The sequence below is a fragment of the Danio rerio genome, chromosome 11 (genome assembly GCF_049306965.1).
Source record: "Danio rerio strain Tuebingen ecotype United States chromosome 11, GRCz12tu, whole genome shotgun sequence".
Taxonomy (NCBI): Eukaryota; Metazoa; Chordata; class Actinopteri; order Cypriniformes; family Danionidae; genus Danio; species Danio rerio.
In genome coordinates this window covers 2,949,409-2,960,000 of record NC_133186.1, presented here as the reverse complement: position 1 = coordinate 2,960,000, position 10,592 = coordinate 2,949,409, and the positions used below count along the sequence as shown (strand labels likewise).

Below are 10,592 nucleotides of genomic sequence, written 5' to 3'. Positions count from 1 at the left end.
AAATGATGTTTATAGTACATATACACTTTTAAGAATTATTTGTTTACCTTACTAAACGATGACCCAGTACACAACCCATGATATAAGACCACGATACTCCAAAACACAAGGGCGATCTTAAGCGAAAATGACTCTTATAAGGTGTTTTATAAATGCAATATTTTAAACTAACCAGTAGCTACAGTGCATCCGGAAAGTATTCACAGCAATTCACTTTTTCCACATTTGTTTATGTTACAGCTTTATTCCAAAATGGATTAAATTAATTTATTTCTTTAACACACACACACACACACACATACATACATACATATATATATATATATATATATATATATATATATATATATATATATATATGTATGTATGTATGTCTATATATATAAATATACATATATATGTATGTATGTATGTATGTATATATACATATATGTGTGTGTGTGTGTGTATATGTATATATTTTTTACAAAAAAATAAATCTTTATAATATTACCTGTTCATGGGCAATAATGTAGGCTTAGCAGTGTCTTCACATATAACAATAACTAAGATGTCCTGTAAAAGGTGTGGTAGAGTAATTATATTTATCATATTCTAAAATAATAGTGGTTGAAGGGAACAAAAAAGTCCAACAAAGCTACTGTCTGCGCAACCTGAAAAACCTGAAACATATCTTCATAATAACAATCTACCCCAAATTGTCAAGAGTTAAAGCTGGGGTTAATCTTTCGTAACAATTATTAGCTTATTTTAAGAACAATAGAGCTGAAAGGGAGTTACCTACTCTACAAAAACCAGTGTGTGAGTGTGTCACATTTACTGCATACACACTGACACACTCAATAGTGTAGATCTGGTGTGTGTTCCTTCTTTTTTTCCCTATCTCAGTTAGTTTAAACAAAAATACTCAATTACTGTCCAACACTGACTTTAAAGGATACTAGTATCTTGAAACAGATCTAGTCAAATATTATGTGCTGTTATCATGGCAAAGATAAAAGAAATCAGCGACTATAAATATAGTTATTAAGACTATTCCCTGCTGAAAAAACAGCATAAACCAGCCTAAGCTGCTTGGCTGGTTTTAGCTGGTTGACCAGCCTGGTTTAAGCTGGATATAGCTGGTTTTGTCTGGGCTCCAAGTCTGACTAGGCTGGTCAAGCTGGTTTTAGCTGGTAATTTTCCAGCTTGACCATCTAAGACCAGGCTGGATATGGCAGGAAACCAGCCTGGAAGTGGCTAAAACCCCTCTAAAACCAGGCTGGTCAACCAGCGAAAACCAGCCAACCAGCCTAGGCTGGTTTAAGCTGTTTTTTCAGTAGAGTTATGTTTAGAAATGCGTTTTTAAATATCTTCTTTGTGTTAAACAGAAATTAGGGGAAACAATATATACAGGGGGGCTAATAATTCTGACTTCAACTGTACATGCACCCATTACCTGTTTCCTCCCAGTGAGTCCTGCAGCAGGCGGGTGAGTTTGGAGTCTCTGTAAGGCACATGTCCAGCCCTCTTACTCTGATCCCCCAGAGCACTAATCACGTTACCCAGAGCCAGCTGCCAAACACACACAAACACAGAGAGAGAGACATGGTCACGCTCCATCGCATGCTGCCATCTATGAGTAAAAGCTTTTAAATGGGCTTCTTAAAACAAGTATGTGGGCTCAGAAAACAATAGAGCTCAAACAATGGCTCTTCTTGGCTTTCCTCCAGCTCTTCTTCACGACTCGCTGTAATTACCTTTACTTCCCATCATGCTCTGACAGCTTTACCCAGCACAGACCATAAGAGAGCAGTAATGAATCTCAAACTAATGCGCTACCGATATTACAGCGGAAAAAATACGACTCAGCTAAATGGCCTTTAACAATTATGATAATGAGTTTTTTCCTTCTTTAAATATCCCTGACATGGCCAGTTTTACAGGGTTGATTTTGTGCTCATTTATTTAAGCATGGTTAAAGGGACTGATCTCTTGATTATGATTCAGTCATGATCTACTTTCATATTGGTATATTTTGTGAGCCAGTTTGTGTACATACACAGACTGGAACGGCAAAGAAAGCGTTCCTGCAGGACTCCCAGAGTTCATCAAGATTCTTTGTGTTCATCTTCAATGCCTCCTCCTTCATCTTACCACAGACATGCTCAATAATGTTCATATCTGATGACTGGGCTGGCCAATCTTAGAGCAGCCTGACCTCCTTTGCTTTCAGGAACTGATGTGGAGGCTGAAGTATGAGCAGGAGCGCTATCCTGCTGGAGAATTGTCCCTCTCCTGTGGTTTGTAATGTAATGGGCAGCACAAATGTCTTGATACCTCAGGCTGTTGATGTTGATCATCCACTCTGCAGATCTCTCCATACTGAATGTAACCCCAAACCATGACTTCTCCTTCACCAAACTTGACTGATTTCTGTGAGAACCACCAACTTATCCAGAATATGTTTTACACAGTGGATGCCCTTGCAGATGCAACCTAGTACTGGGAAATACCCATACACACTCATACACTACGGCCAATTAAGCTCATTGAATTCACCTATAGCGCATGTGTTTGGACTGCGGGGGAAAGCCGAAGGAAAATCAAATGAATGAATGTGTCATACCAGTCCACAGTTGATGGAGATGCCCTCCCGTGCGCGCTCTCCTGTGGCTCCGGTGCGTTTGAGACGCTCTGATCCCGCCAGATCCACAAAGTGAAACTTGGCAGAGAGCGTCTCGTATTCGGACTGAGACATGGAGCCGTCAGAGACTCCATTCAGCTCTCCGTTCACCTGGAGGAGCAGAGAGAAGCCCTGTAATTCACCATTACCACAAAAAACATCACAACATTATCAATAATAAAGGGACACAAACTAATATACAATTTCTGTTTTATGGAAAGCAGATTTTTTTTAAAGAGAAGTTTTAATAGCTCATTTCTAATCGCTGATTTATTTTATCTTTGCCATGATGACAGTAAATAATATTAGACTAAATATCCTTCAAGACACTTCTATACAGCTTAAAGTGACATTTAAAGGATTAACTAGATTAATTAGGCAAGTCATTGTATAACAGTGGTTTGTTCTGTAGAGTAGTGGTTCTCAAACTGTGGTACGTGTACCACTAGTGGTATACAGGCTTCCTTCTAGTGGTACGTGGAGGAATTGCTGAATAGTTAAAGTAAAACAATGAACACACTTTTTATCCTTTGACGTGTATGATAACAACAAAGTGATCAGGAAATAGATTTTAATAGGCTAAACCTTTTATTTTATTTCTAATTGTCTAATGTTTTCTATGTCTTCTAACCTTTGAAGCTAATTTCTCCCCATATTTGGAACGGTTGTAGGAGGCGTATCCTGTTTTTTAAATCCCAATGTTGACAGGCATAGTTAAATACTTTGCTTTTCTGACACACACAGCCTACTCTAACGCGCAGTGAGCAGATGTAATTTCTGTATTAGGTATGTAAATCCAAATTGTATATTTAAAATACAAGTTAATGTTTAGATTTCAAAGATATACAAATAAGTCATATATACATGCAATATACAGGGTGGGCCATTTATTTGGAGACACCTTAATAAAATGGGAATGGTTGGTGATATTAACGTCCTGTTTGTGGCACATTAGTATATGTGAGGGGGCAAACTTTTCAAGATGGATGGTGACCATGGTGGCCATTTTGTAGTCGGCCATCTTGGATCCAACTTTTGTTTTTTCAATAGGAAGAGGGTCACGTCTTGTATCTTCACACCATAGACATTTGCCTTCAGATGATCCCAAAGATAAGCCTAAGGGGGTAAGATCGGGAGACCTTGGGGGCCATTCAACTGGCCCATTATGACCAATCCACTTTTCAGGAAACTTTTCATCTAGGAATGCTCGGACCTGACACCCATAATTTGGTGGTGCACCATCTTGCTGGAAAAACTCAGGGAACGTGCCAGATTCAGAGCATAAAGAGGGAAACACATCATCATGTAGCAATTTCAAATATCCAGTGGCCTTGAGATTTCCATTGATAAAGAATGGCTGCACTATATTGTCTATGGTGTAAAGATTAAAGATGTGCAGCACCTGAAACTTCGGATACTGGAAGCCTGTGCTGGCATTTCTCCTGCGGTGTTGCTATGAGTGTGTGAAGAGTGGGAGCAGAGGCTTGCATTGACAAACCAACACAATGGACAGCACACTAAACACATTTTATAAGTGATCAGAAACTTGTAAATAACTCATGTTAGAATAAAGTAACGTTAAAACCAAGCACACCATTGTTTTTCTTGTGAAATTCCCAATAAGTTTGATGTGTCACATGACCCTCTTTCTATTGAAAAAACTAAAGTTGGATCCAAGATGGCCGACTTCAAAATGGCCACCATGGCCACCACCCATCTGAATGTAAATGGCCCACCCTGTATATTCCAAAATGTATCCAAAAAAAATGTATATATAAATATGATGACATATAGCCCATATTTATGAGGTCCAAGGAACATTTCCAGGTTTTGATGAATAGGCTACTTCATGATTATTCTTTACATTTAAGTACAGCAGTTTTTTTTTTACTTTCTAGATCAGTGCCATTTTTAATTAACTTTTTAATGTTGATGTTTTATGTTTCTTTTTTTATCAGTAAGCACAGTACAGTGTTAAAGATTAAACTATTTAAAGTAAAATGTTTAAAGTGGCTGACAATAATAAATATTAATAATAATAGGAATTAATCTGCCTCGTTTTTGAACTGTGCAGAGCTGTGGCTGCTTAATTAGGCATACTACGCTACTGTATTTCAATACTGCTCATTATAGTGGTACATGGAGAGACTATTTTTTTCTGAGGTGGTACTTGATGGAAAAAGTTTGAGAACCACTGCTGTAGACAATCAAAAACAAATATTGCTTAAGGGGGCTAATAATATTGACCTTAAATTGTTTTGTTTTTTATTAAAAACTGCTTACATTCTAGCTGAAATAAAACAAATCAGACTTTATGCAGAAGAAAAAATATTATAGGAAATACTGTGAAAAAATCCTGAATCTGTTAAACATCATTTGGGAAATATTTGAAAATATGATAACATTCACAGGAGGGTGAATCATTCAACTCTATTGCATGTTTTATTATAACAACAACAATGATTTTTCAGTACATTGTGAAGCTCTAAATTAGAGTCACAAATGAAGTGTGATGCGTCGAGTTTCAGTGTGCTCTGGCATGTTCACTGACATTTATAATTCCTGTGGTTTAACATAATGACTTTCGTTTATACAGCAGCGGCGCTCTGAATTTTAATGCTTTAAAACATTCGACCTGCTCAAACTTGCTGATGTCTCTGTGATGCAGGAGCTTGTGTTAATGTTAAGATGTTGGGCTTGTTTTTGTACCAGTTGTGGCTGTGGGCAGACTCTCATCTGGCAGAGGTGGATGGTGAAGATGGCGTGCGAACGGGAGCTCTGGGCGTTCATCTGTGTGCTGGCGGTGGTGCGGGAGAGAGCGCCCAGCTTTAGACACTGCAGGAGCTGAACATACACACACACAAATGCAGCGTGAATAACACTGCCACTGAATACACTAGTCAACAAGCGAAGTGAGTAAAAATGGTTTGGGCTGCTTGATTGAATGTGATGATATGGAGGCAGATCGATCTCAAAAGTAAAACACTAACAAAAAGAATTCATACACAATTCACATCTACAACACTGAATTCGTAAATTGAACACTGTCACGCCCCGTGTGGCTCGGAGGATGAAAAAGGGCTTAACATAATTATGACAACGCAATATTTTAAGAATTCCTCTGAGATGTTAACTGCTATGAATCAACACAGACAACGACGTGGCAAAAAAAAAACTGGTTCGCTTTATTACAATAAAGATAAAGAAGTGTATATTTAAATCACCCAAAGTATATTTACAAATATGTACAATAAATGCAAAAATTAAACAAAAATAACTGATGAAGGGAAGGAGAATAAGCGGTGCCAAATCAAAGAAAATAACAAATGACAACGCAAATTTACAAAACACGATTCGCAAATTTAAAGCGATTCATAAATATACAAAACACAATTCATTCATTCATTCATTCATTTTCTCGTCGGCTTAGTCACTTTATTAATCCGGGGTTGCCACAGCGGAATGAACCGCCAACTTATCCAGCACATTTTTACGCAGCGGATGATCTTCCAGCCGCAACCCATCTCTGGGAAACATACACACACACATACACACTCATATACTACGGACAATTTAGCCTACCCAATTCACCTGTACCGCATATCTTTGGACTGTGGGGGAAACCGGAGCATCCAGAGGAAACGCTCCCTCGCTAACGCAGGGAGAACATGCAAACTCCACACATGCAGCTCATAACCGAAAGGACAAGATCTCGGATACAAACTGAAATAAAAATGAATTTCTTCGCAGGGTGGCAGGGCGCACCCTTATAGATAGGGTGAGGAGCTCTGTCACCCGGGAGAAGCTCGGAGTGGAGCCGCTGCTCCTCCACATTGAGAGAAGTCAGCTGAGGTGGCTGTGGCATCTGTTTCAGATGCCAATTGGACGTCTACCAAGGGAGGTATTTCAAGCTTGCGCCCCCAGGAGGAGGCCTCGAGGAGGCTTAATACATGCTGGAGGGATCATGTGTCTCTCGACTAGCCTGGGAACACCTTGAGATCCGAGTAGAAGGAAGTGTAGCGTTCCCTCCTGAGACTTTTGCCCCCGCGGCCAGTCCCCGCATAAGCGGAAGAAAATGAATGAATGAATGAAATATGGTCAATTTGAATTCTTTTCGTGCTCAGACAACAAAACAAGGCAATCTGACCTCGTCCTCTGAGCTGACCAGTCGTGAGGTCACTCCAGTGGTGTAGATTCCTCCGCTGCCGTCTTCGTGGATCTTAATATTGGACTTCCGGCCTCGAGCCTCAGGATCACGCGTGCTGTCAAACAGGTCCAGGATCTCCTCATTGTAGAGCTGCAGGACAAACACACACATGAGTCATGAGAAATAATAATAACTTTATAATGCTCATGACAAAAACCGACAAGAGATAGTTCACCCAAAACTGAAAATTCTGTCATCATTAGCCATGTTTCAGTCCACCTATTTTTTGTGGATTTTGAGATATTCCATTAAAAAAATGCTTCAATGGAAAGATTTGTGTGGAGTTTGCATGTTCTCCCTGCCTTCGCTTGGGTTTCCTCCGGATGCTTCGGTTTCCCCCACAGTCCAAAGACATGCGGTACAGGTGAATTGGATAAGCTAATTTTTCCGTAGTGTATGAGTGTGTGTGTGAATATGTGTGTGGATGTTACCCAGAGATGGGCTGCAGCTGGAAGGGCATCCGCTGCGTAAAAACTTGCTGAATAAGTTGGCGGTTCATTCCGCTGTGGCGACCCCGAATTAATAAAGGGACTAAGCCGACAAGAAAATGAATTAATGAATGAATGTTTATGAATAAAAGAGAAACGGGTTTTCCAAATCTCCCCTTACTTAAAGGGATAGTTCACCCAAAACTGAAAATTCTGTCATCATCAGCCACGTTTCAGTTCACCTATTTTTATGCATATTTTGGAATATCCCATAAAAATACCTTACTGAAAATGGAAAAACGCAAATACATTTAGAAAATGCGCATGAGAAATAATAATAACTTATTAATTGAAAATTCTGTCATCATTAGCCACCTTTCAATCTACCCATTTTTATGCAAATTTTGGAATATTCCATTTTTTAAAATGCTTAAATGGAAAAGTCTGCATACATTTTGAAAACGCACATAATAACTGGATGGAAACACATTGATTGAAGCATCTTCTGAGGCACATGTCATTTATGACATGAAAAAAAAGACCCACAGTGGCTTCTCTTACCACAATGCATTATTATTTTTGATATTTGGCGCCAGTTTTTCAGAAAGTGATGATTTAGATTTTGTTGAATGGAAACAGTGCTATATTCATTCATTCATTCATTCATTTTCTTGTCGGCTTAGTACCTTTATTATTCCAAGGTCGCCACAGTGGAGTGAACCGCCAACTTATCCAGCAAGTTTTTACGCAGCGGATGCCCTTCCAGCCGCAGCCCATCTCTGGGAAAAGTGCTACATTCATAAATGATATATGCTATATTCCACTTATTATAAAACAATTTGCATATTTGGAGGGAAACATAGCCACTGTAGTTACCCTTTACTGGCCACAAACCTGTATATTTGGTGCCGTGAGCACTATGGTGGTTTGTGTCGCCGCACTTAACCACTAGGCTATTGGTGCCGACGGTCACAAACCTGTTTGAGTTTCAAGAATACATTACCGGTAACCATTGACCTACACAGTATTTGTTTTTCCCACTATGAAAGTCAATGGTTACCTGTTTCCAACTTTCTTCAAAATATCTTATTTTAATAACTCCAAAACGTTTTAAACGAGATGAAGGGGAATAAAAGGTGAGTAAATTTATTTTTGGGTGAACTATCCCTTTAAGGAAGTGACTTGATAAAAATTAATGAAGAGTTCAAAACAATAAATCAAGCCGCTAACATAGAAAAAACAATGTACAGAGCGCAGCGTGGAGTTCTGGAAAGGAGGAGAGTAATGAAATCAGGGGGTTTTAATGGTGTATTACAGGCGCCCCAGGGGACGGCGTCCGCTCACCACCACACAACTGCAGACAAATCTGTGGCGTTATTCACTAGTGCTGAGCAAACAGCAGCCGCTGCCAGACAGAGAGCAGCACGGGTCGTTAAAAAAGCCTGTTACAGGTTTAAACTCATTACCGCAGCCTGGACTTCACACGAGCACGGGGGTAATCTGTTTACGGGACACTGCTGTCTGCACAGCCTGAGCGAGAGCCTGTCCTGTATGGAGCCAGATCAGTCTCAGAAATAACACACTTCCAAAATGAAATTCATGCACTGTTCACATTTACAACATTTCATTCGTAAATTTATAAATATGCAAATCCAATTCGTAAATTGCAATTACAATTTTTAAATGCACAAAACAGGGCACGGTGGCTCAGTGGTTAGCACTGTGGCCTTACAGCAAGAAGGTGGCTGGGTCGAGTCCTGGTTGGGTTAGTTGGCATTTCTGTGTGGAGTTTGCATGTTCTTCCCGTGTTGGTGTGGGCTTCCTCCGGGTGCTCCGGATTTACCCATAGTCTAAACGCATGCGCTATAGAGGAATTGATGAACCAAACTGGCCTTTGAGTATAAGTGTGTGTGTGTGTGTGTGTGATTGTGAATGTGAAAGTGTACGGGTGTTTCCCAGTACTGAGTTGCGACTGGAAGGACATCAGCTGCATAAAACATATGATGATATGGCTGTATTATAAAAGCCTCGTTCGTTTCCCATTTCTTAGGGGTGAATTTTGAAGGCCTTTACACTCTGTTTCAAGGGCCAAGGCGAAAAAGAAGAGGTAAAAAAATAGATTGGGATTGAGTCTAACAGCATTGCTATTGTTACTGGAGCTGATAACATAATAACCCCAAAAAAAGATGAGTGATCCTGTCCAAATCAGCTCCAGATTAAAAAGGCAGATCCCAGCATTTAGGATTTATCGTTGTTTCGTCAGTAGAACTTTTACACATTGAAACGATATCACCCACCCACATCTCAAATGTTCAATTTCACAGTAAAACTACAGCATTACTTCAAAAATAGGCAGCATGGTATGACAGTCATGTTGTAGCCTCACCTCCAGGAACTGTGCGCTGACTTTGAAATCTGGCGGAGGGATGTCTGCACTCTGAGCCTCTAGTCTGCGTTTCTGGATGCCCTGAAAGAGCTGGTGTACGGCCCGCGGGATGATCCCCTGCTCGTCCTCCGACACGCTCACGTCAAAACCAGTGCCCATGGTGTACGTCTTCCCTGAGCCTGTCTGCAATGTGAACAAGACAAGCAAAACAAAGTCTTTTAGGCCCTGTACTCACATTATTAAATTGCATTTCTGGGTTTGCTAGCCGTTACCTGTCCGTAAGCGAAGACGGTAGCGTTGTATCCCTCAAAGCAGCCCTCGATGAGCTTGTGAACGCAGGCGCTGTAGATCTGCTGCTGATGAGCATCCAGGTCAAACACAAAGTCATACGTGAAGGCTTTATCTTTACCCAAGAGCACCTGCGGCTCGCCGGGAGTGACGGAGGTGCAGATGTGGCATCCCTCGATCTTCTCCTTCGCCATCTGAGGACGGATCCTGGAAAGACAACAGCAATAAATCAGATAAATAATATATAAACAACTTATTAGTTAAATAAAGGCCATATGGGGCATCCTAGTCATGTGGGAACTGACATCTCTGAGAATCTAAATCTGCCACAGTCAAAGTATGAGTAAAAAAGTAGCCCTTTTAATAGCACTCGAGTATTACACTGCGAAAGATTAATGTGTTTACGTGCAATTTGTGTGAAACGTAACATTCTGTAGTGCATTTAGTTATTGTTTAAGGCCATTTCATTCTTCATACAGTAAACTGACATGCACATGAATAGTCTCTCTGTCATCGCATGTAAACATTCTTGAGGTTGTTTTGTATGATACGATTTCCTTCTATGTTCAATTTCATTAGGCGGGAGTCACAGGACTGATTTTTCTACTTTAGCCGATC

General features: G+C 40.1%; 1 protein-coding gene across 9 annotated transcripts in view; it reads right to left on the bottom strand.

Annotated features, from left to right (window-relative positions):
* The window catches only part of kif21b (kinesin family member 21B), a 124,089-nt gene that overhangs the window by 67,253 nt on the left and 46,244 nt on the right, over nucleotides 1-10,592 (bottom strand). For all 9 annotated transcript variants that reach the window (XR_012386926.1, XR_012386930.1, XR_012386927.1 and 6 more), the window contains exons 2-7: nucleotides 9,959-10,181; nucleotides 9,687-9,869; nucleotides 6,813-6,962; nucleotides 5,375-5,509; nucleotides 2,609-2,776; nucleotides 1,439-1,554 (exon numbers count right to left, since the gene is read on the bottom strand). Coding sequence is in view for 4 of the 9 variants with exons in the window: in XM_073916246.1 (XP_073772347.1) it covers nucleotides 1,439-1,554; nucleotides 2,609-2,776; nucleotides 5,375-5,509; nucleotides 6,813-6,962; nucleotides 9,687-9,869; nucleotides 9,959-10,181 (975 nt within the window). In the remaining 5 variants the exon portion in view is untranslated. The remainder of the gene's footprint in view (nucleotides 1-1,438; nucleotides 1,555-2,608; nucleotides 2,777-5,374; nucleotides 5,510-6,812; nucleotides 6,963-9,686; nucleotides 9,870-9,958; nucleotides 10,182-10,592) is intronic.